This window comes from Lichenostomus cassidix, chromosome 3 (assembly GCF_008360975.1).
Source record: "Lichenostomus cassidix isolate B80296 chromosome 3, HeHo_3.0, whole genome shotgun sequence".
Classification (NCBI taxonomy): Eukaryota; Metazoa; Chordata; class Aves; order Passeriformes; family Meliphagidae; genus Lichenostomus; species Lichenostomus cassidix.
The window spans coordinates 112293750-112319434 of record NC_139483.1 but is presented as its reverse complement, the minus strand read 5'-3'; the positions used below and the strand labels follow the sequence as shown (position 1 = coordinate 112319434).

General features: G+C 51.8%; 1 protein-coding gene across 4 annotated transcripts; it reads left to right on the top strand.

Moving 5' to 3' along the window:
• The first annotated feature begins 6202 nt into the window (after positions 1–6202).
• LOC146440539 (interferon-induced very large GTPase 1-like) lies at positions 6203–22682 on the top strand. Of its 4 annotated transcripts, XM_085057248.1 has the most exons (3): positions 6559–6578; positions 12962–13156; positions 14572–22682. In XM_085057248.1, exon 3 carries the CDS (start codon positions 14574–14576, stop codon positions 21876–21878), a length of 7305 nt encoding a protein of 2434 aa, XP_084913374.1. In that variant the 5' UTR covers positions 6559–6578; positions 12962–13156; positions 14572–14573; the 3' UTR covers positions 21879–22682. The 4 variants fall into 4 exon arrangements, 3 of the variants coding, with proteins under 3 accessions (XP_084913374.1, XP_084913373.1, XP_084913375.1); XR_014851190.1 differs by lacking the exons at positions 12962–13156; positions 14572–22682 and adding an exon at positions 8818–8944 and having other exon boundaries at positions 6203–6578; XM_085057247.1 differs by lacking the exon at positions 6559–6578 and having other exon boundaries at positions 12277–13156.
• Positions 22683–25685: the final 3003 nt, after the last annotated feature.

Below are 25685 nucleotides of genomic sequence, written 5' to 3'. Positions count from 1 at the left end.
TAGGTTTTCCAGCACTGGTGACTTGTTAGCCTGCGGCAGGTGATGGCTGGGCCTGGCAGGCTGGAGGTCTCAATATCCAAACTCCAGTGCTTGTTTTGAGGCTGTGGAGTAGGATTTGTGTGTGCAAGGGAAAGCAATCCAGGCACCCTGCTCTGGTCAGGTGTTGAATGTCCTGTGCCAAACCCCACCGCTGTTACTGTCAGGTGTTGGATGTCCCCTGCCAACGAAGCTGCAGCCAGGCACTGCTATTTGTGAGTGGAAACTTGCAGTTGGATGCCAAAGGTCAGGTTCTTAACAACTGTCTGCAGATGGCCATGTGGCCAGCTTCTGGGCAACATTCTTCTGCAAATGTATGGGAGGGGGGGAAGTGGGACCCTCGGGAGTGTTCACATAGGTGTCTATTCCTGCTCTGCTTCCTGTGCTGGAGAGGGGCTTTGGAGATGGGTCTGGAGAGACAGGACTAGGGGAAATGGCTTCCCAGTGCCAGAGGGCAGGGTTAGATGGGATATTGGGAAGGAATTCTTTCCTGGGAAGGTGGGGACTCCCTGGCACAGGGAAGGAGTCCAAGGAAGTGTCCGAGGCCAGGCTGGATGGGGCTTGGAGCACCTTGGGATAGTGGAAGGTGTCCCTGCCCATGGCAGAAGTGCAACAAGATGAGCTTTAAGGTCCATGAATCCCTTTTCCATGGTGACAGATTAATGATGCGTGTTTGTTTCCCCTGCAGCATCCTGTACACGTCGTACATATGGTTCCTTTTGTCCTCTGCTCTGCCCCACTGCTTCCTGGGCTCATCCTCTTGGAATTTCTGCTGCTGCTCCCCAGCTCCTGTGCCATGGGCCAGTGAGCAGCGACACCCCAGTCAGGGCTCTCCAGTGTCTGTTGCAGAGAGGGAGGAGGTGAGAAGGGTTCCCAGGGCTCTGTTGTGCCCGGAGCTCTCCCAGGGTGTGGAGGAGCGTGTCCACCTCTCAGCAAAGCTGGAACAGCAGCAGCTGCTCCCTGTCCATGGCAGCTGGGGTTGCCAAGCTCCCTGCACTCCACGGCCATCCCAGTGTGGCTCTGATGCTCTTCCACACCAGTGTCTTCAGTTTGGACTGAATCGTGGAATCATGGAATCCCAGAGGTTGGGAAAGCCCTCAGAGCCCATTGCGTCCAACAATTGCCCAGTACTGCCAAGGCCACCATTGCCCTATGTCCCCAGGTGCCACATCCACAGGGCTTTTAACCCCCCAGGGATGGGGATTTCCCCCTGGGCAGCTGTGCCAATGCCTGAAGAGCTTCCAGCAGGTTGAGGCAGCTTGAGGCAATGTCCAGGTATTCCAGCAGAGCAGCTCTGAGCTGCTGTCAGCCCTCAGATTTCCTCTTGAGCCACGGCTCCTGGCGCCCATAGGATCTCCCATGCTATCTTGGGTCACAGTGTAAGAATTGTGTATTCTGCCACCTTCTACATTACTGTCTTGGTTTAAAAGACAGGTGTCTGCCAAAGGCAGCGGGAACCTTACTGGAATGGAAAATATGCTATTAGATTGGATTACTAAGATTAGATAAAGGGAGACCTATTGTTCAGTCAGGCCTAGGGAGAAACAAACAAAGCTGTGGAAAGGAATGCATACAGAAAAGAGCCAAACACAGCAGAGATTCTTCCCTGGCTAGATTTGGGGTGGGGGAGTCCACAGCCCACAGAAGCCAGGTTTACACAGGCTCTCCCCTGAACTGAGGGCTGTGGGGAGGAGGTTGTGGGTGTGTCAGAGACTGAAATAGTTTCTTATAAATTAGGTCTCAAAATGCCAATCAGAGTCTTGGATCTAATTAAAGAATTTATTAATTAAAAAGCAAGCAGGTACCAGCCAAACAGCGCTGGGCAGCCGGGTGAGTCTCTTGCTGCACCCACGGCACCACACCCCCAAGGATACATACGGCTGCTTTTATACAGTTTATATTTCTTGGTTGTTTGTGATTGGCCATTGAGATGTCCGGGTCTGCGCAGTCTGCGTTGTGCTGTTGCTAGGTGACTCCTTATTGCCAGGGCCGAAAGGTCTTCGCCTTCCCTGTAGAGGGCTGTGCAAACTTGTTGCTTGATATATGCTTGCAGGCATAACAGTTATGAAAAGGCTAGATGTGCTCTTAGCTTCATGCAAAGAGAACTATCCCAACAAACCAAAAAAGAACTTCCTCAGGGAGAACCATCCCAAGTTAAAAAGCCCCCTGCTATCTCCAACGATTCAGGAACTATACTTCATGTAATTCATCACATAGTTCATGCCTCAAACACTGATACAAAGTTTTGCTCATTATAACAAATGACTTGGACTGAGTCAAACTGCTGAGATTAGATAAAGGGAAACCTATTGTTCAGTCATCTCAGGCTGAGGGAAAGGAATGCATCCACAAAGGCCAAAGCCACCAGCTGTGCTGAGAATCATCCCTGGCTGAGTTTGGGGTGGGGGCAGAGCACAGCTCACAGAAGCCAGGTTGACACAAACTGGCCCAGCTGTGGAACCCCCAACCCCACAGGCCACATCCATGGGACTTTCACTAGAGAGGAGCTGAGGGGGGAGTCACAATCCATCACAGACCCCCCAGAGTGCTAGGCCTTGCACCACAGGACTGCAGGCGATGCAAGCAGAGTCTGCTGCTAGAGACTGCCCCTCCCCAGAGGGGACATGCCTGGACATTGCCCCTGGCCTGAGTGTGTATTAACCCATGGCATCCTGTGCTTTTGGGGGGACCTCCACCACCAAGAAGACCGGCTGGAGAGGATCAACGCAACATTGTTGGGATCCATGGATGGTGATATTTTCTTTTTCCCTCTTTCTGTCCCCCCCATCTCTTTTCCTACTTCTCTTTTTCTCTCTTTTCTTCCCTCTCTCTCTCATATTTTCTATTAAATAAAACCCATACTATTGACTGGCATATGGTCTCATTTGTACCTTAATTCGGGCAGAGGTATTTCCAAAGAACCTTAATAATTGGATCATAACAGGGTGTGACCTTTGGTCAGAGGCAGTGAACACCCCTCCTCCTTTACACAAACTGGCCCAGCTGTGGAACACCCAACCCCACAGGTCATATCCACAGGACATTCACGAGAGAGGCAGCTGAGGGGATTAATCCATCAAAGACACCCCAGAGTGCTGGGCCTTGCACCACAGGACTGCACTTGATGCAACAGATTCAGAATCTGCTGCTAGAGACTACCCCCTCCCCTGGGGACATGCCTGGACATTGCCACCTGGCCTGAGTCGATATTAACCCATGGGATTCTATGCTTTCTGGGGGGACCATCACCACCAAGAAGCTGGAGAGGACCAACGGAACATTGTTGGGATCCACAAAGGGTGATATTTTCCTTATTCTGTCTCTGTCACTCTTTCTGTCCCTCCCACCCATTTCCTATTTCTTTCTCTTCTCTCTCTTTCTCTCTCTCTCCCATATTTACTATCAAATAAAACACATACTATTGACTAGCATATGGTCTCGTTTGCACATTAATTTGGGCAGAGGTATTTCTAAGAACCTTAATAATTGGATCATGACAGCCATTGGCAGAGGGTCTGGCAAGAACTGGTCCCAGTTGTCAGGAAAATTAATCCACAAACACCAGAGATTTATGTCCAAAAAGGAGACAGAGGAGTCCCATAGTTTTATTCAAATCAAGGGAGTGGTCATGGCCCAATTTTCCATGGGGTCTCAAGTTGCTAGAGGATGCAGCCTCTTTTTCCTGGCTGCATTTCCCTCTCCCTTTCCCCACTGGTTGAAGTACTTGAGAGGTACAGACTCCCCAAGTGGCCTAATACAGATCCCCTGTATGATATATAATGTGCAATCCCCCCACCATTCTTTCTGTTTTTTTCTCTAAGTCTGGGAATTTAGCACGGCCTTGGGTGAGTAACAGTCTGTGTCAATTAGTGGAATTCCTGTGGAATTGATGGTTCCTCCCATTGCTCCTTCACCTGTCAGTATCTGGCCTTACTGGAGAGCATCTCTGCCCAGCCCGGGTCAGCCCCTCAGTGCCCCAGCCCTTCCCTCTGAAGGCTGGACACTGCACTTCCACTGGCCAAGGTGCCAATGGCTAGCTCTGGTTTTGTCTGCTCTTCGCAACATGGTGGCTGTAAAGGAGGTGAGAAAGATCTCAGCATGGTGACCACAGAAGATGTTTATTCACATGATCAACAGAGGCCAAAGACCTCCAAGAGGCAAAGACACCTCATGGGCTAAGACTCATAATGGAGTGGGGTCTGGGGTTTTCTAAAGAAACCAGGGGGATGGGGACAGCACATCGGCCAGTGGTCTCAGGGCACAGGGGCGGTACATGGGCGGAGCTGGGGTACAGGAACCAATAGGGAAAACCTGAGGGAGTGGCCAAGACCAGGGGTGGGGAAAGCAGGAATGTTGTGATACCCAGCTACATCTTTTGTTTCCTAATTGCCCCATTTGTCTCTCAGGCCATGCCCTCCCCTCACGTTCTCCTGCTTCCAGGTAGCAAATTGGAGAAAAATTCACTAAAAAAACCAAACCCATAACAATTACCTTGTGATGAGATGTTAAAATGGGGGAAACAGTGTTTCCTTATCTTCCCCATGACTCAACCTTGATAACTCCCTCTGGGGAAGCAGCAGCCACCCTGAGGGAGCCATCTCAGCTCATGGGCCATCAAGGACTCCCCAGAATGACTCCTAGAATTCCATCATCCCATTGTGAACTTCCCTGCCCTGGAGGAGGTACCAAACATTCCTGCCTGTATATAATCTGGGGCTTGGAACACCAGGACACCACCACTGCATTCCCAGAGAAGAGCTCAAGAACCACCACTGGACCTCCACTGAAGGACTGTGCCTTTCTACAGGATCACAGCCATGACAAGACCACATCCATCACTCCAACAGAACTGCAATTACCATTTAATCTGGTTGCTACCAGCACCCCGACCAACAGGGTGTCAGGTTCTATTCTGATTTTGTCAGTTTAAGCCAGTGTTCCTTTACTATTGCCTGTATTGTAATGTTCCTATTAAACTGTAGTTCTGACTTAGAATCTCTCACAGGATATTTCTGTGGAGGTAAAGCCTCCTGCCGGTTTACCTTCAAAGGAGTACCCATGCAGAGGCCATTCCCTCTCACAGCTGTTACCCAGAGCCTGATCTCCACAAGGCTTCCTCCCCTTCTTGGAGGAAATCCCAGCAGGGCTGGAGGGGTGGCAGGGGCCAGGACAGACCCCACACCTTGTCCCTGTCTTCTCCTGACTGACTGGGAGTTCCCCCAGCTCCCTAGAGCCAAGCCTGGGATGCTCTGGGGCAGGTGAGGCCTTGGGGAGGTGGGGCAGCCAGAGGAGCTGGAGCAGTGCAGCCAGGGAACAGGGTTTGCAAGGAAAAGCTCTCAGGCAGCAGAACCCACCTGTGAAGCAGCAGCTGGGGGTCACAGGCCCTGATGCAGCTCCTGCCCCCTTTATTACTCTCTGCCAGAAATACCCCAAAATGCAGTTTTAGAAAATGTCCCCAGGATTACTGAAGTGACCCAGAGGATCCCTGAAAGGTTTTGGTGGGAAAGGACCTTAAAACCCATCCCATTGCACCCCTGCCATGGGCAGGGACACCTCCCACTATCCCAGGGTGCTCCAAGCCCTGTCCAACCTGGCCTTGGACACTGCCAGGGATCCAGGGACAGCCACAGCTTCTCTGGGAATTCCATCCCACCCCCTCCACACCTTTCCAGGGAAGAATTCCTTCCCAATATCCCATCTAACCGTGCCCTTTGGCAGTGGGAAGCCATTTCCCATTGTCTTGTCCCTCCAGGCCCTTTTCCAAAGTCCCTCTACAGTTTTTTTTACCTGCATACACATCCAACTACCAGAGTTTATTTTATTATTACCATCAAACAGCTGTATCCCAACTTGTGATACTACTTAGTATCACAAGTACTCTTGTGATACTAATTATTATTGCAGGAGTCGAATATTTATTAGCAGTTAATTATAAAAAATTAAATTAATAGCAACAGTCAATTAGAATAATAATTACATTATTATATTAATTCCAGTAGAAGTCAATAGCTTTCAAAATTAATACCAGCAATCAACAATAGCAGCAATAAAATCCATATTATTTTACCGATTGCTATGATTTTGTCTGGAAACCAAAACTGTTGAAGCAAATTTATACATGATATAACACTAAAGATGAAATGCAAGATGACTTATACAGAAATATATCTATAATAATAATGCTGTGCTTCCCCTGCTGCTTTTCCTGATGGAGCAGCAGCCCCAGGAAGGGCTGAGGGCCTCAGCTGCCCTCCAGGTACCAGCACAGCAGTTCAGGGACAGAGGTCTGTGCAACGGCTGAGAGTTCAGTGTGGGACAACTCAAACCACAGCTGGTGTGGAAATTGGGCTCTAATTCAAATCATGTGACTCCAAAATTGTGGTTCCACTTTCACCCTCTGCTGCAGTAAAAAGCCTGATTTCTCGGAATTGCCCTGCTGCCTCTGTAGCAAAATCTGCACCCAGATAAGAGCCAGGGCAATATAAAGAGGCGTTGCGGTGAGCCTCTTCCATCCTTGGAGCTGCAGAGCACGGAGGGAGACGGTAGGAGATTGGGATGAGCTGTGGGGCTGGGAGCAGCAGGGAGAGGGATCTTGTTGGGCTCCTGCTTCCTGTTCCAGGTATTTTGCCATGGCTGGGGAGATGGCAGGGCAGGAGAAGAGGGGTGTGAGGGCAGCAGGTGGGTGGTGTCTGCTCTGAGTGTGGGCTGCAGGAAGCCACCTTTGCTGGCAGCTGCTTTGGGGGAGCTCAGGGGAGCTGTGTGTGCTGTGGGGGCTGAGCTGGGAGGGGGGCTGGGGGCAGAGGGGTGGGTGCGGGAGCAGCGGGGGAAGGAGGAGGGATGCAGGGGGATGGAGGGGCAGAGTGAAGTCTGCAGAGGTGCAAAGCCTGGCATGAGAGCTGCCAGCGGGGCTGGGCGGGAGGGTGAGAGCCACTCTGCCCTAGGGACAGACAGGGCTGATGGCTGTGGAAAGGTGGGGGGGGGGGTGGAGCTTGGAGGAGCCTCCACTGTGGTGTCTGATCCCAGGGAGAGCAGAGCTGCCGCTCTGCCACATATGGAAGTTGTGGTTGACCCCAGAGAGCCTGGGCCACCAGCTGTGCCCAGGGCATTCAAGGAACATTCAGAGCCCAAGGGACTGGAGAGGTGGTTTTGCTGAGGCTCATTACTCGGCTCTGAGCATGATTCCATGGAAACTAGTCGTTTCTCCTGGCCCCTTCCCTGTCCTGGGCATGGCCGTGGAAACAGTGGGACATGGGACAGCACAGGGAGGTGACAGCCACAGGTCACCAAGAGCAGCTCAGAGACACAGTGAGAGGCTGGACGCCACGGCCAGCATTCCAGGGAACACTGGGAAATGTTCCTGTGCATGGGTGTGCACACGTGTGTGAGCACAGGGTGTTCATGTGTGTGTGTGTGTGTGTGCTTCCACATGTGCATGTGTGTATGTATGCAGAGAGGAGGGTGTGCCCTGCCCCACTGCTGGCTCTGTGCTGGGTCCTCAGACTGCTCCAACACCTGGGAACACCCCAGTCCTGCTGCTCTTCCTCGCATCCCTCCCACCCAAACCCAAGGCATTTCTCTCCTGCCCTGTGGCTTCCTGCTCCAGGGGGTCCCACAGCCTTGTGCTGGTGCTGAGGGAGGAGGAACTCCTACACACCCCCAGAGCATCAGCCTCTTCTCCACCAAAAGCAGAGGGATATTTTGGGAGAGCCTGGCCATGTGTCCTGGCACTCAGATCCTGGGTGCTGGCACCATCTGCGCCCTCTTTCCATGATGGAAAGCACAGTGGGAGCTGCTGGTGGCAGCCCCTGAGCAGAGGGACTTGACCTCATTGTCCCCCAGGTGTTACTAATGGATCCTCTGTGGGTTTGCTGGGATGGCTCTGTCTGCAGGAGCTGTGCTGGGGGTCCCTGTTTCCCACCTTCCTTCTTTTGGCCTTGCTGCAGCCCAGGGAATTTCCCCAGCCTGCAGGAGCTCAGGGACTGATGAGTGTGGAGGCTGTCTCTGGTGTCCCTGGGTTGTTCAGTACACAGAGCTGATGTGATCACACCACTGAGCAGCTCCCCCCAGCCCTGTCCTCCTCAGCTCCATCCCTGTTCCTGAGCTAAAGGTCTGGCTGCTATCAGCCCTTCCTGTGGAGGCAGGAGGAGCACTGAGTCCACCTCTGCATTTCCTGGCATGAAGAGGGACATGAAACTGCTAGAGAGAGTCCAGAGGATGCCAAGCAGATGCTCTGAGGGCTGCAGTCCCTGGGCTCTGGAGCCAGGCTGGGAGAGCTGGGGGTGCTCACCTGGAGAAGAGAAAGATCCAGGGAGACATCACAGCCTCTTCCAGGGCCTAAAGGGGCTGCAGGAGAGCTAGAGATGGACTTGGAACAAGGGATGGAGGGACAGGACGTGGAGAAATAGCTTCCCATTGCCAGAAGGCAGGGATAGATGGGATATTGGGCAGGAATTGTTCTCTATGAGAGTGGAGAGGCTGTGGCACATGTTACCCAGAGAGGCTGTGGCTCCCTCTCTATCCCTGAAAGTGTCTAAGGCCAGGTTGGATGGGGTTCGGAGCACCCTGGGATAGTGGAAGATGTCCCTGCCCATGGCAGGAGGTGGAATGAGATGAGAATTTAAGTGTCTTCCTGACCAAATCAAACTGGGATTCAATAATGCAGGGTAAGAGGAGCAAGTCAGGAGATTTTTCAGCCAGGAGTCCCCGTTACTACTAGCCCCTGCTGCCTTTCACACCAAACCAGGCAGCAGCTCCCAGTTTCCATTCCACTTTTTTCTGCAGTAAACAGCCTGATTTCCAGGAATTAAGCACCCAGTCTTGCCACATCTAAGAGGAAAAGCAATTCCCACCGGAGAGCTGGGAGCTGGATAAGAAGCGAGGCAGGGCTGGGCAGTCCCGACTCTGGGACTCCAAGTAGGAGCTTGGAATGAGCTGTGGGGCTGGGAGCTGGGAGCAGCAGGGAGAGAGATCTTGTTGGGCTCCTGCTTCCTGTTCCAGGTGTTTTGCCATGGCAGGGGAGATGGCAGGGCAGGAGAAGAGGGGTGTGAGGGCAGCGGGTGGGTGGTGTTTGCTCCGAGCCTGGGCTGCAGGAAGCCACCTTTGCTGGCAGCATCTTTGGGGGAGCTCAGGGGAGCTGTGTGTGCTGGGGGGGCTGAGCTGGGAGGGGGCTGGGGGCAGAGGGGTGGGAGCAGGAGTGGGGGGGAAGGAGGAGGGCTGTGGGGGAATGGAGGGGCAGAGTGAAGTCTGCAGAGGTGCAAAGCCTGGCATGAGAGCTGCCAGCAGGGCTGGGCAGGCACAGATCCCTTGTGGAGCTCCTTCCCTGCCACCAGCCCATGCCCAGCCCAGAAATGCTCCCTGTGGGCAGGGCTGACCCTGCCTTGCCCGGGCACCCCCAGCTCTGCAGTGGGGCTTGATGGCTGTGCTGCCCTGAAGGCAGGAGCAATGGGGGCAGGGGCTGGCCTGGGGCCGATTTTAGGGGCGTTCCTAACCCCCTCGATGCTCCTTCAGGAGCAGCTCCATGGTGATGTGGGGCAGGCACTGTTCCTTTTTTCAACCTAGGATTGAAATCCAAGATATTTTTAATATAGGAGGTATTATAGAAGTGGATCTTTATTGGAGCTTCAGGGGCAGTTCTGGAAGGATATCCACAAAAGCCCACCCCACAGGGGTGTATACCATTTTTTACAGATTTTAGAAAATTAGCATAAGTGATAAAAAGCACCAGTTAGGCAGACGAGTGGTGATGTAATTCCCCCCAGGTCAAGCCATTTTTCTGGAACACCCCCCCACCCCTTGGTACTAGCTGTACTTGTTTATGTGTCTCAAAATGTGTCTCAAAAACCTTGGTTCCCAGGAAGAGCCAAGATAGGAGAGGGGCCTTGTTCCCCCCGGGGCCTTGGAGCTCTAGAATGTGTTTCGTCTTTCTAGCTGGGGAACAGGATAGGGAAAAGTAATGGGAAGGTTACAAATATATAAAACAGAAAAGGCAGAAATCATTCCGCTATCAGCACAAGACATCCTTCCCCATTCCCAAGCTCTTCCCTTTCCTCTCCATGCAGAGAGGGTGGGATTGTTATGGGTTCAGGAGGATATCTATGCACATGTGCCAGCCGAGGTTTCTTGGTGCCCAAAGTCCCTCCTGTGCTCTGCCAGCAGGCCCAGCTTTCCTCTGCTGCTGCACTGCCCTTTGCTCGAGCCTGTGCCTTTTCCTGCTTCTGCTTTGCCCCTCCTGTCCCCATCCTGCTGCCAGGAGCTCACAAGCTGCTGCTGCTGGGGCTCAGTGCCTGCTGGGATCCAAGCCCAGTGCTGCTTCTCCCCCTCTTCGGGGGCCTGAGCTTCCCCCCAGCAGCAGCTGTGTGCTGTGGGCAGTGGTGGGACAGGGCCTGTGCTGCCCCATTGTCAGTGCTGTTCCCTGGGCTCTGCCCCCTCCATACCTTGTCTCCTGCCCCGAGAGCACAGATGTTCCCTGGACAGGCTGTGTTTGTGGAGCTGGAGCTGTTCCACAGCTCTCTGGGCTTTGCTCTGCCACACCAACCTCCTCCCTACCCTTTACCCTGCTCTCCATCCTCACATCTCTTCTCTCCTCAGGATAGCAAGTGTGAGACCTGCACCTTTGTTGCTGTGGCTGCTCTGTAGTGGCAGGAGGCTGGGTTTGAGAGGTCGGCAGGTAGCTGGGCACTGGAGGAGGGATTCTGTGTTCCCCAGGCTGAACACCTTCAGCTCATTTCCTTGGCCTTTCCAAGAACCTCTTCAGCAGCTCCAGGTCCTTCTACTATTGGTGCCAGGGCTAGAGGCAGCTCTGCAGGTGGGGTCTGACCTGAGAGAGCAGAGGGGCAGAATCCCCCCTTTCCTGCTGCCTAAAGGGTGGGATCAGCCCAGGACTGGGAGTTTCCAGCTGCTAGCGGATGTGGCCAGGGCATAACGAGCCTCTTATCCATCAGCACCCCCAAATCCTTCTCCTCAGGGATGCTCTCAATCCATTTTCTCCCTGTCTTTTATTTGTTCCTGGATTGCCCTGACCCAGGGGCAGCAGCTGCATTTGGCCTTGTTGACCTTCATGGGTGTCATGGGTTGATGCTGGCCAGATACCCGACACCCATGAAAGGCCAGTGACTCACTCCTCTGCTGCAGCTGGACAGAGGAGAGAAAACTTAACAAAGAGGTCATGAGTTGAGGTAAGGGCCAGGAGAGATCTCTCACTAAATACCATCAAGGGCAAAACAGGCTCGACTTAGAGACATGAAGGGAATTCATTGCTAACAAAATCAGAGCAGGATGATGAGAAGTAAAACAAGCTCTTTAAAACACCTTCTTTTCATCCCTCCCTCCTTCCCAGCTCTACCTCCTCCCTCAGCAGCACAGGGAGACAGGGAATGGGTATTTTTGGTCTGTTCATCACCTATGGCTTTCTCTCTCTACTCAGGGAGAGGAGTCGTTCCCCTGCTGCTCAGTGGGGTCCCTCCCATAGGAGACAGTTCTCCAGGAACTTCTCTGACATGGCTCCATCCCATGGGCAACAGCTCTCTGTGAACTGCTGCATCCTGAGTCCATCCCCTGCAAAACAGCACCCCTCAAATTGCTGCGGGTCGGGTCACTTGTTCACAGGTTGCAATCCTCCAAGGAGAGGCTGCTCCAACCTAGAAGCAGGACACCCTCTCCACTGGGTTTCCCATGGGATCACAACCTTCTCCAGGCATCCACCTGCTCCGGTGTGGGCTCCTTCATGGGCTGTGGGTGGATCTCTGCATCCCCTGTAGACCCCATGGTCTGCAGGGGTACATCTGCACCAAGGGCTGCAGACGAATCCTGCCTCTAGTGCTGTTGCAGCTTAAGGGGTGGTATAGCAGACCTTACCGGAGAGCATCTCTGCCCAGCCCAGGTCAGCACCTTAGTGCACCAACCCTCCCCCTGAGGGCTGGTCACTGTGCTTTACCCAGCCGGGGAGCTGAAAGGCTAGCTCTGGTTTCATCTGCTCTTCCACAACGCAGCAGTGGTAAAGGAGGTGAGAAGAGTCTGTGCATGATGTCCATGGGAGTTATTTATTTGCATGGTGCAGCAGAGGCCTAAGACCTCCCAGAGGCAGAGATACCTCGTGGGTGAAGACCTCACGTGCAAAGACACCACATGGACAGACATCATCATGGTGGAAGGTCAGGAGTTTTCTAGAGAGACAGCGGGGCGGGGACAGCACACTGTCCCAGGGGTCTCTGGGCACAGGGGCAGTACATGGGTGGAGCTGGGGTACAGGAACCAATAGGGAAAACCTGAGGGAGTAGCCAAGGCCAGGGGTGGGAAAGGGAGCACAATATGAGAAAGGTAGAAATATAATGGAGAAAAGGGGTGGGGAAATAGTTTGTACCACAACAGAGTGCCTGAACCACTTCCTTCCCCTCCTTCTCCACTGACCTTGGCATCTGCACAGTTGTTTCCCTCACATGCTCTCACCCTGCTCTTCTCTGGCTGGAATTAAAACTGCATCCCCACTTTTGGTTTTCTTCTTAAATCTGTTATCCCAGAGACATTACAACCATTTCTAATTGGCGCAGCCTTCGCCAGCAGCACATCCATCTTTGGAGCCACCAGGGGTTGCCTCTGCTGGACATGGTGGAAGTTTCTAACTGCTCTCACAGAATCCACCTCTGTGGCCCCACCACTACCAAAAGCCAGGCCATGCAAAACCAACACAATGAGCTTAGCTCTGTCCCACCTCTCCAGCATGTCCAGCTTCCTCCTGGTGGCAGGGGGTACGTGGCTTTAGGTGCAAGGTGAAGCCCTGCTCTGGTCACCACCCCAGAATGGCCTTGAGGAGTCTTTGCTGCCTGGGCAGTCAGGAGTGGAGGAGAAGGTTCGGCCTCTAGTGCTCCCTGGAATGTATCCTCTGTGCTCTTGTGTTGCCTTCTGCTGACTGTCTGCTCTTTGCTTTTAGGATTTTGGGCCTTTCCTTCCCAGTACTCTTCCTCCTGAGTTCTCGAGGTGAGTTCTTGAGTTCTTCTTCTCCACACCCCACCGTTTGCCCCAGACCTGCCACTGCTCCTGTGCTGTGTCCCCTGATCTGGGGCCCTCAGCTGCCTGTGTCCACTGGGAAGCCAAGGCTGGGAGCAACAGGAGCATCTGCTGTGAGGTGAGTGAGGGGAATCAGAACCAACAGCCCTTGCACAGATTGCCCAGATCTGCACAGATTCCCAAGGGAAAGCTGCCCCTGAAGGCTCTGGAAGGGTGGAGGAGCCCAGTCCAAGCCCCTCAGATCAATACTTGTGCTGGTAAGAGTTTTCGAGCCTTGGTGTGATAGAAGTGGAAGGCATGGGAAGGTTTTGTGCATGGAATAAATCTCTTCAGTATCAAACTAATTTGAGGCTAGGAAAATTCTCAGGGTAGTGTGACACTGTCAAAAACCCCAGAGGTATAAAGGCATGTGTACAGTGAGAGAACCAGATCCATTAGGGTGAGAACCATGGAATCGTGAAATGGCCTGAGTTGGAAGGGATGCACAAGGATCCTAGGAGAGAAAGGTTCAAAAGCATTAATGAAATCCAAAAAGCTCAGATTAACAGGATTTCCTTGATCAGCTCTGTGGGTTAATGTGTCATAAAAGGTTCAAATTCAGTGTGATGAGAAGGTCTTTCCCCTCCTGAGGCCAATGCTGGCTGTGACCCATGACAGCCTTGTCCTTCAGGGGATTTTCAATCCAAAGTGACCAGCACTGATGGGCCCCAGCACCCTCCAGAGCCTTTTCCCAGGGACCCTCCCTAACTTGCTCCATGAGCAGCCTGACGTCTGCTCTCCTCATAGCCAGGGATGAAGGTTTGCTGGCACTTTGCCTCCTGTCACCAGAGATTTTAAACTCGGTGGCTCCGTGGTGACTGTTACCAAGCTGGCCAACAATGAACACTTGCCTGATGAGACCCTCAGTGCTAACGAGCAGCAGATCACAGAGGACACCTCTCCCAGTCAGCAAACAGCACCTCCATTGCTCTTGATGGGCCAAGGGGATGTCCCAGGCACAGCTGTGGGCAGGGACAAGGTGAATTTTGCCCCTGCACTGGGGTGGGCCCCCTGAGTGTGCCAGGAAGTAGCTCCTGGGAGCAGGCATGAGTCGGGAGAGGGAGGGGCTGTGTGCTGGCAGGTGGAGCAGCAGCACAGGTCAGAGCCTGTGTGGCCATGCTGGATGTGGGGGGAGAGTGTCTGGGGAGTGTAGGGTGCCCGTGGGGGGAGTGTGTGAGCACTGCCTGTTGGTGCTGAGAGCAGCAGGCTGGGCCAGCCAGCGAGCAGGGCAGCCGTGGGGCTGGGCAGAGGGTGCAGGATGCAGGCAGGGCTGTTGGATGGGCAGAGGGGCTGTGCCAGTGCTGGAGAGAGCCAGGAATGCCCTCAGCTGACTGCAGTTGGGGATTGAGGAGTCCAGGGGGGAGGGTGTGGGAGACGGTGAAGGCAGCACCTTGTCCAGGGCAGGGTGTGTGTGTGTGTGAGTGTGTCTGTCTGTCTGTGTTGCCTCTGGGATACACAGTCAGCTTAGGGAAAGTCTCTTTTCTTCCTCCACAGCCATGGCTTCGCAGGAGGACAAACGAGAGGGGGATGCAAAGGCACAGCTCCTGGCAGAGTCATTTAAGAAGGAAGGACTGGATGCTGAATACTGGCTGCCTAAAATGTCAGCGATCCTGGGAGTCAAGTGCAGAGAAGCCCTGCAACATCTGGAATACAAAGACTACCTAAAGCTGGAGTGTGAAGTACAGCACCCCTGGGAGAAAAAGGCACTCCAGAAACTCCTGAAAATAGCAGATGAAAAAAGAGCCTCTAAAGACCTGCAGAAGCAGCGCTTGGAGAAGACAAAGGAGAGACAAGAAGTGGCTAAACAAGCACTGAATGATCTGACAGAAATGCTTAACAGCCACAGTCACAGCCAGGATGCTCTGAGGGAGAAGACAGAAACTATGTACAAAGCCTTGGAGATTCCCAAAGAGTTCTGGCCACAGCCAAAGCAACCCTTGGCAGATATGCTGGAGAGCATTCAGAAGCAGCTGGAGCAGCAGGAGTTGTCAGCAGGCAGCAGGGACAACATCTCTGACACAGAGGTGCTGAGGCGGGCGTCGGGGGGACTGGCCCTGCAGGGCATCTACAGAACCAGCAGAACTGAAGATGTGCTGGCAAAGCGAGAGCAGCTCCTCAGGGTTCCTGAGGGATTCCAGCTGGCTGGTCCGGAGCAAGGATCACTGCTTGAGAGGAAGGACTTCTCCTCTTCTGTGGCAGAATCCACTTTTACCAAGTCCATGGAGCAGCTGGGCTTCAGCATCAGTGTTTCAGCCAAAGCTGTGTTCTGGGGGATTAATCTGGAAGGGAGTGTAGATCACAGCAGCTCCTCGCAATCACAGGACACCCACCAGTCCCGCTCTGAGCAGAGCTACTTTTGCACCACCAAGTACCAGTACATCCCTCTGGCCTCCTGCTACTTCCCAAGGCATCAACTTCACCTCTCGGATGCAGCTCTGCGGGAGCTACAAGACATGGAGCGGCTTTTGAGCATCAATCAAGAAGAAAAGGACCACCTGCTAAATAGCAGATGCGAGAGTTTCTTCAGCAGGTTTGGGTCCCATGTAAACCAGGGTCCCATCCACTTTGGGGGAATATTCTGGTGGAAGGCATCTACAGAAGGATTCAGAGCCGACCAGCGGGAAGAGATGAAGCAAGAAACCTCTAAAGCATTGAACAGTTTTGTCAGGGCCAGCTACGGTGCCTTCGGGATGAGTGTTGCAGGGGCCCTTGATGTTTCCAAATGCAGCTCACAGGCTTCTGTCCTGGGAAGAGCCAGAGAAAGTTCCCACACAGACATTCAGCTCTACGTGGTCAACACAGGGGGCCCATCAGACACAACTTCTCTTCCTCAGTGGAAAATGGGGCTCATGTCTGATAACACAACGTGGTGCGTTATCGACCGTGGCTTTCAGCTGATCCCAGTGTGGGAGGTGATCCTGTGCAATCACAGCAGGGATTTTCAGTCTGTTGGTCAGATGAGCAGAGCCCTCAGGACTGCGTACAAAGCGCTGACGAATCAGAGCGTCGAGACCACTTTTGGAGAGGAACTGGAAATTGCAGTGCAAGAGGCCAAAGCTTTCATGGAGATTGTGAAGACCTGGGAGGTGACGGTGGATGAAGAGAAGCTGCTCAGTCTGATGGAGCTGAAAGAGGATCTGAATGCTAAAACCAAGAACTACAGTGTGTGGATCAATGTGTGCCTGTCAAACAAAGCCCTGCAGGACTTCCTGGTGAACACTGTGCGGAGTTGCCAGGAGTCACCTCCAGAAAAAACCACCTCTATCAAGGTAATCATGAGGAACCTCCTGGATCCTCATATCTACTCTGTCAAGGACTTCCCTGAGGCTTCCTTCATTATGCAATGGATCTTCCAGACTGAGCACAGGCTTCCCGAATCTCCCAAAGTCTCTGAGCTTGAAGATCTCATCAAAACACTGCAGCAAATGATGGAACACATCTGTGCTGTCACCTATGCACCAGAGAGCTCTGCTTCTGCTGTTCATGAAGCAAAGATAGAAGCCACCCTGACCACCAGCCTCGCCATTTATTCCTTACTCCAGTCTCTCCAGGAAAGGGCTCAGAAGGACATGGAACTCCTGGTGCTCTTGATTGTGACCAGCATGGGGTACCAGGTGGAAAGCAGCACTTTTCCATACCTCCTTGGACACCCAGAAATTCAGTACATGGCCAAGGAAATGGAAGCGGCACATGAGGAGTATGTGAACCTGAAGGAGCAAGATGCTGACAGAGCTGAGGCTTCCCTTCTGCTGCTGGGTCTGACTGTGACACCCAAAAGTCAAGAGCTGTCCTCTGAGCAGAAGAGGGAGCGTTTAGTTTTCATGGAAGATCACATGAAAGGCTTGTGGTCCACACAGATCAAGAATCTCCTCCAAAAGCACAGTGCAGGCACAGACTGGGAGAGGCTGGAACAGGACTTGCATTCCTTGGTCAGTGGGTGCTTGGACGAGAAATTGGATGAACGGAGGATGCAGAACATTCTCAGAGACCTGGAAGACACTTTTCCAACACCTGAGCCCTGCAGTCAGTCCCAATCCAAGTCAGATGGCAGTGAATCCCAAGCAAATGAAGCCACTGCAAACCAGGAGTTCCTCCAGTTGCTCCAGCGCCTTGGACTCAAAAGTCACTATCCAAGAAAAATGGGAATGGGATATTTCTATACCATCAGCAAGACATCCCTGCAGGACAGCCAGCCCAGCCAGGACAAGGAACTGCCATTTCACTTCTTGCAAAAGCTGTTAACCGTGGATTACCACGTGAGGTACTTGACTTGCTGGGACCAGAGCAGCCCAGGACTCGCACCCCTGCCACAAACAACAGAGGAAGAGGACGAAGCCTCAGATTCCTTTGAACAGTTTTTCGATGACGTGGAGGAAGCAGCCCCTGAACCCGCAAGCAGGAACAGCCATGTGCACCCCATGGACCTGCAGATGGCCATTTTCCATTGTGCTGATGACTTCCTGAGACAGACCCTTGCAACCAAGCTGGCGTTCTGCCAACTGGCGCTGCCTCTGCTGGTGCCCAACCCGTGCACTTCACACATCGAGTTCCCACTCTTTGCCCTCAGCCAAATCCAAAGGAGCTGGAAAGAGGTGGAGAAGTCAGGAAAGCAGGCTGCAATCAACTGTTACAATAACAAACTCATGTCTCAGGCACAGACACCCATTGTGTCCTTCATCCGCATTGGCAGCTCAGCCTCCTCTTCCAAGTCTCAGCTCCTGAACGCTCTGCTGAGCAAACACACACATGACACTTTCTTCCACCGCCACTGCAGAAGCAGCACCAGAGAGTGTTTGCTGATGAAAGGGGTGGTGGAGATCGCCTGGTACTGCCCCCGAGGAAGGCCTGATGACACCTTTGAGTGCTGCGTGGCTTTCTGTAACCTGCATGGAGACGCCAGGGATCATGGAGCACAGCTGCAGTTCCTGCAGGAGATATCTGCTGTCAACGTGGCTCTTGTCTCTGAGTTGGAGCACATGGACAACCGAGGGAAAAAGCTTCTGCAGGGCCTGTTGCAGTCACAAAGGCCTCTGGTTTGTCTTCTCACAGAAAAGGAGAATGTTGCAGCTGGACGACCCCGCAAAAACATAAAAATAGGGATCAAGAACAAAAATGAAGCAGAACTGGTGGACCAGCTGACCAAAACAATCAGGGACCTCATGATAGAGTCTAAACCTAGTTTAAGCCTGGACGACTGCCTGGACAAAGCTCGCCAGCATGGATTCTTAGTGGATGCAGATCAACCTGCATGTGTGACAGCCAAAGCAAAGGCAAAGGAGCTGGTGGATCTTCTGAAGAAAGAGAAACTATCTGAGATCAAATCCCAGCTGCTGCCCCTTCAAGGTAAACTGTGGTACCTGTGGTGCAAAAAGGACAAAGAACTCTCTCGCTTGCAGGAAAAGGGGAAAAAGAGCATTGAGCATCATCGCAGCCAAATTGAAAATGACAAGGCAGCAATAAGGAGAAAGCAACTTGAGCAAGCTTTCCCTCTCAACCCACTGATGAAATCATTCCTTGGCATTCTCAAGGCACAACCAGCAGATACCAAGAAATACTTCCTGCACTGGATGAAGGTCCTTATGGATGAGCTGTGCTGTGGTCCGCTTGAAGAGCTGAGAAGACGCTATCATGAGTTATGGTCTGAAATTCTGGAAAGAAAGAAAATCAAGGCAAAAAACAGAGTGAATCCTCAATTCCTGAATCAGTTGGATGCCCTCTCTGATGAAATCAACAATTCCTCCATTGGTCTGGAGCATGTTTTGAGAGAGGTAGGGCAGATTTATGAATCTCTGGAACTAATAAACTCCAGGAGTGAGTATTTTGTCATTCTGCCTGAGATTGCAGCAGATCTGATGGTTTTGGGGTATCCTGTGGAACTGATGGATGGGGATGCTTCTTACGTGCCCTTGCGCTGGGTGGGAGCAATCTTGGACAGCTTAATTGAGAGGCTGGGGGACAAACGAGTGTTTGTGCTCTCCGTGCTCGGCATCCAGAGCACAGGCAAGTCAACCCTGCTGAATGCCATGTTTGGTCTGCAGTTCAACGTCAGCGCGGGGAGATGCACCCGCGGAGCCTTTATGCAGCTCATCCCAGTGGATGAGGAGCTGCAGCAAGAGGTGGGCTTTGATTTTGTGCTGGTGGTTGACACAGAGGGACTTAATTCCATCGAGATGGCCAATAAACAGTCCCTGAACCATGACAATGAGCTGGCCACCTTTGTCATTGGCATTGGCAATTTGACTCTGATCAATATCTTTGGAGAAAATCCATCAGAAATGCAAGATGTTCTCACGATTGCTGTGCAGGCTTTCCTGAGGATGAAGAAAGTCAAGCTTTCCCCAAGCTGCATCTTTGTCCACCAAAACGTGGGAGAAGCAACTGCCAAGGAGAAGAACATGGAAGGACAAAGGCGTTTGCAGGAAAAGCTGGATGAAATGACTGTGGTAGCTGCTCAGCAGGAATTCTGTGACATCTCCTCCTTCAGCGATGTCATCGGCTTTGATGTGAAAACCCACATTCACTACTTTGCTCACCTGTGGGAAGGAAATCCCCCAATGGCACCACCCAACCCCACCTACAGCCAGAACGTCCAGCAACTAAAGAGCAAAATCCTCCAGGCTGCCCAGAAGCAGTCGCAGGGCAGCATTTTGAGGCTCTCAAGCCTGAAAGTTCGTATTGGTGACCTCTGGAATGCTTTGGTCAATGAAAACTTTGTTTTCAGCTTCAAGAATTCCCTGGAGATTGCTGCATACAGGAGACTGGAAACTGCTTTTAGTCAGTGGACCTGGAGGCTGAGAAGTCACATCTTAGATGTGCAAATGAGACTGGACAACAAAATTCGGAATGGGGACTTGCAAAATGTCACCAGAGAACACCTTGAAGGGCAGGTGCAAGAGGTAAGTGATGCCATTAAGGAAGAAGTGGAAAAGTTCTTTGGGGAAGACAAAGACTTTGAGACACTGGTCCAGTGGAAATCAGGCACAGAGCTGAAGCTGAAAGAACTAAAAGAGACTCTTCTTCTTGAAATGAAAAAGAAATGTGAGAATCTTATTGGGCTACAGAAGGAGCAGAGGAAACTGGATGGAAGGAAGTTGGAATATGAAGATGAGCTCCTGAGAAAGAGTAGGGAATTGGCTGTGACTCTGAAAGGGAAGAGCCTCAGTGACAGAGAACTGAGAGACAACTTTACCTCTGTCTGGAACAACTGGATTGCTGAAGTCTCCTGTGCTGCTCCTCCTCTGGAACAGGTGGATATCAATGCAGAAATTGAAGGTGTCCTTCTAGAGCACTTTAATGAGCCAGGTTTCCATGCAGAGATCACATCATTTCCCAAAGGCAAAAGATTTTCTTTGGACCTCAAGGAACACATCAAGAGGAAAAGGGTTTTTGGTGTTGTTCCAGATCTCAGGAGCATTTTCAAACCTGATGTGAGTAACTTTCAGCACATCACAGACAACATCATAGCATGTGTTAGGGCAAACATTGATAAGAAGGAACTGGAGAAACAGGATTACAGTCGAAATTTTATTCATGAAATACTTAATGATGTACAGGAAGGTGTGAACTCTGTCCCCAGCAATGTAGGCTGGACCTTTACGAACGCATACAGCAAAGATTTGTCTCTGTATCTTTGCAAAATGGCAGCAGAAAGGTTTAAAGCCATGCACGAAGCATTCCGAAAGGCAAATGACCCAGTCATGTACCTGAACAGCAAGAGAGAAGATTTCTTCCAGTGTTTCCAGATTTCCTGCCAAGGAGCCACTTCAATTACAACTTTTGCTCTTTTCCTTTGTGACAAGATTGCCCCAGCTCTTCACCGGGCAGTCTATGAGAGGACAGCTAAAGCCATTGCTGAGGACATGCAGGGCAAATTCCCAGATTTCAGGGGCAACAGAGCCAATCTGGAAGTTTGCATCCTGAGATTCCTGGCAGAACAAGAAAATTTTCAGTATTTCATTGGGTACATTATGTCGCCAAAACAGTTTTTTCAGAGTTACATTGAGCTACAAGTTCAGGGTTACTGTTTAGATGGGAGCAGGAGGCTGGAGACGTTTTTAAATATCTCCCTTGATCATCTCTATGGAAAAATCATTTCAGCTGTTTCTTTATCAACCCAAATGATCAAAGACAGAAAAGACAGAGAGGGTAAAATCTCTCTGTGGCTGGATGAGTTTTGCAGGGAACTGACAGAGGTGATCAACTTGCCCAGAAGTGACCTGAAGGGCATTGAGCATCAGGAGGTCACAGACATTGAGTTCCTGAGCAGTGCCATGGCTGAAGCTCTGGATGACATGAGGAGCAGGCTCAGGAAAGAATTGGCTGATGCTGATATGAGCAAGTTTTCAAGGCAGCCTCACACCATCCTGGCAGAGCAGTTTTCGGGGTGCTGGGAGCAATGTCCCTTTTGTGGGGCTGTCTGCACAAATACCATGCAGAAACATGATGGAGACCATCAGGTGGTCTTCCATCGCCCAGAAGCTTTGAAGGGAAGCATGTGGTGGGGAACTGACCACCTGGTCATTGATATTTGTTCTAGCCTTGTTGCAAGTGATTGCTCGTTCAAAGTTGGTGATGGCAAATTTATCCCCTGCAAGAGATACCGTGATGCAGGACATCCTTTTTGCACCTGGAAAATTCTTCCTGATTCATCCATGCAGGCCTACTGGAAATGGTTTGTGTCTCATTTCAGGACAGAGCTGGAAGCTTTGTACAATCGAAAATTTCAGGGTAAAGGAGAAATCCCTGAGGCATGGCAGAGAGTTACCAAGGAGCAAGCACTGTCTGAGCTGGACAAGCGTTAGGCCATGTCCATGGCAAGGAAGAACCACAAGAGCTTTGCAGTTTAGAAGAACTTTGTAGCAGGCTCTCCACAAAATGCAGTTAAAATGAGGATACAATAAGCCACATGCAGACAATGGTATCTAATTGCTCCCAAATTGAGTGAAATAAGGCATGTTACTACAGCCACTGCTCTGCAAGTCCCTCCATGATAAAGCCAGAATCCTCTTGCCATCTTGCCATAAACATTTCCCTCTGCTTTGTCCCAGAGCCAAACCAAAACCCCTGCGTGGGGCGATTGGCCACGTGGCCAAGCCTGAGCCCAAGGGCCAGGGGAAGAGCAAAGGCAGCAGTCTAAGCACCCAGTGGATCAGCTGCTCTGAGACAAGAAGGGACAGTGCCCCAAAGGCAGTTTTCCTGCCGCAAGGAGGTGACCTGCTCAGAGAAAGAGCTGCGGGGCCTGAGGGCAGCTCCCTGCTGGCTGCAAGCTGGGCTGCTTGGCTTTTGGGCATCATCCTTCCCTCCCTCACTGCAGCCTCCTGGATCAACTGAGGCTGTTCTCCCAGAAGGAGCTGTTGTGTCTCTGGGCTCAGGAAAGCAGTGACACGACAGCCCCAGGGCTCAGGCAGTGCTTTCACTGCCTGTCTCAGAGGTGCTCTGCATGTGTCCAGGGCAGCCACTCCTGCTCAGCTGCCTGGGGCTGCTGCCCTTCCCTGCAGCCCTCAGCCCTGGCAGGAGCTGCTCCTGCCCTTGGCCTGGCTGCTGAGCAACAGCCTTTGGAATGGCCCGTGTGGAGAATCCCATCTCCCAGCACCTTCTGCAGCAGCTTTCAGGGCATTCCCGGTGCTGTCCAGGCAGGCTGGTGGAAGTGGAGCCATGCTGGGAAGCAGACCTGGAGCCAATGAGAAGAGCCAGAGCTGGGCCGTTGTAATGTTTTCCACAAGGGCTGAGTGCCACATGCACGGGACATTCATGAGAGAGGCAGCTGAGGGGGCTGCCATCAAAGACCCCCCAGAGTGCTAGGCCTTGCACCACAGGACTGCACTTGATGCAACAGATTCAGAATCTGCTGCTAGAGACTGCCCCCTCCCCTGGGGACATGCCTGAACATTGCCACCTGGCCTGAGTGGATATTAACCCATGGGGTTCTATACTTTCTGGGAGGACCATCACCACCCAGAAGACCAGCTAGATAGGAACAATGGAACATCACTGGGATCCACGAATGGTGATATTTTCCTTATTCTGTTTCTGTTGCTCTCTTTCTGTCCCTCCCATGTATTTCCTGTTTCATCCATTGCTTTCTCTCTCTCTCATTCTCTCTCATATTTGCTATCAAGTAAAACCCGTACTATTGGCTGCCATATGGTCTCGTTTGCACATTAATTTGGGCAGAGGTATTTCTAAGAACCTTAATAATTGGATCATGACAGCCATGGGCAGAGGGTCTGGCAAGAGCTGATGCCAGTTTTCATGAAAATTAATCCACAAACACCAGAGATTTATGTCCAAAAATGAGACAGAGGAGTCCCATAGTTTTATTCAAATCAAGGAGTGCTCAGGAGACAATTTTCCATGCGGTCTCAAATTGCTAGAGGACACAGCCTCTTTTTCCCGGCTGCATTTCCCTCTCTTTTTCCCATTGGTTGAAGTACTTGAGAGGTACAGACTCCCCAGGTGGCCTAATACACATACCCTTCTAATGTGAAATCCGGCCCCCCCCCCCATTTTTTCTCTCTCTGTTCTTTTTCTCGAAGTCTGGGAATTTAGCATGGCCTTGGGTGAGTAACAGTCTGTATATATTAGTGGAATTCCTATGAAATTGATGGTTCCTCCCATTGCTCCTTTCACCTGTCAGTATCTGGCCTTACTGGAGAGCATCTCTGCCCAGCCTGGGTCAGCCCCTCAGTGCCCCAACCCTTCCCTCTGAAGGCTGGACACTGCACTTCCACTGCCCAAGGTGCCAATGGCTAGCTCTGGTTTTGTCTGCTCTTCGCAACACGGTGGCAGTAAAGGAGGTGAGAAAGATCTCAGCATGGTGACCACAGAAGATGTTTATTCACATGATCAACAGAGGCCAAAGATCTCCCAGAGGCAAAGACACCTCATGGGCAAAGACTCATAATGGAGTGGGGTCTGGGGTTTTCTAAAGAAACCTGGGGGCGAGGACAGCACATCGGCCAGTGGTCTCAGGGCACAGGGGCGGTACATGGGCGCAGCTGGGGTACAGGAACCAATAGGGAAAACCTGAGGGAGTGGCCAAGACCAGGGGTGGGGAAAGCAGGAATGTTGTGACACCCAGCTACATCTTTTGTTTCCTAATTGCCCCATTTGTCTCTCAGGTCATGCCCTCCCCTCACATTGTCCTGCTTCCAGGTAGCAAATTGGAGAAAAATTCACTAAAAAAACCAAACCCAAAACAATTACCTTGTGATGAGATGTTAAAATAGGGGGAACAGTGTTTCCTTATCTTCCCCATGACTCAACCTTGATAACTCCCTCTGGGGAAGCAGCAGCCACCCTGAGGGAGCCATCTCAGCTCATGGGCCATCAAGGACTCCCCAGAATGACTCCTAGAATTCCATCATCCCATTGTGAACTTCCCTGCCCTGGAGGAGGTACCAAACATTCCTGCCTGTATATAATCTGGGGCTTGGAACACCATGACACCACCACTGCATTCCCAGAGAAGAAGAGCTCGAGAACTCTTTCAATTGAATGTCCAGCGAACGACTGTACCTTTCTACAAGATCACAGCTATGACAAGACCACATCCATCTCTCCAACAGAACTGCAATCACCATTTAATCTGGTTGCTACCAGCACCCCGACCAACAGGGTGTCAGGATCTATTCTGACTTTGTCAGTTTAAGCCAGTGTTTCTTTACTATTGCCTGTATTGTAATTTTCCTATTAAACTGTAGTTCTGACTTAGAATCTCTCACAGGATATTTCTGTGGAGGTAAAGCCTCCTGCCGGTTTACCTTCAAAGGAGTACCCATGCAGAGGCCATTCCCTCTCACAGCTGTTACCCAGAGCCTGATCTCCACAAGGCTTCCTCCCCTTCTTGGAGGAAATCCCAGCAGGGCTGGAGGGGTGGCAGGGGCCAGGACAGACCCCACACCTTGTCCCTGCCTTCTCCTGACTGACTGGGAGTTCCCCCAGCTCCCTAGAGCCAAGCCTGGGATGCTCTGGGGCAGGTGGGGCCTTGGGGAGGTGGGGCAGCCAGAGGAGCTGGAGCAGTGCAGCCAGGGAACAGGGCTGGCAAGGAAAAGCTCTCAGGCAGCAGAACCCACCTGTGAAGCAGCAGCTGGTGGTCACAGGCCCTGATGCAGCTCCTGCCCCCTTTATTACTCTCTGCCAGAAATACCCCAAAATGCAGTTTTAGAAAATGTCCCCAGGATTACTGAAGTGACCCAGAGGATCCCTGAAAGGTTTTGGTGGGAAAGGGCCTTAAAGCCCATCCCATTGCACCCCTGCCATGGGCAGGGACACCTCCCACTATCCCAGGGTGCTCCAAGCCCTGTCCAACCTGGCCTTGGACACTGCCAGGGATCCAGGGGCAGCCACAGCTTCTCTGGGAATTCCATCCCACCCCCTCCACACCTTTCCAGGGAAGAATTCCTTCCCAATATCCCATCTAACCGTGCCCTTTGGCAGTGGGAAGCCATTTCCCATTGTCTTGTCCCTCCAGGCCCTTTTCCAAAGTCCCTCTACAGTTTTTTTTACCTGCATATGCCTCCAACTAGCAGAGTTTATTTTATTATTACCATCAAACAGCTGTATCCCAACTTGTGATACTCCTTAGTATCACAAGTACTCTTGTGATA

Bases quoted from the DNA above. Each gene is read 5' to 3' on its own strand.
- LOC146440539 (XM_085057248.1), top strand. From the start codon at position 14,574: ATGGCTTCGCAGGAGGACAAACGAGAGGGGGATGCAAAGGCACAGCTC.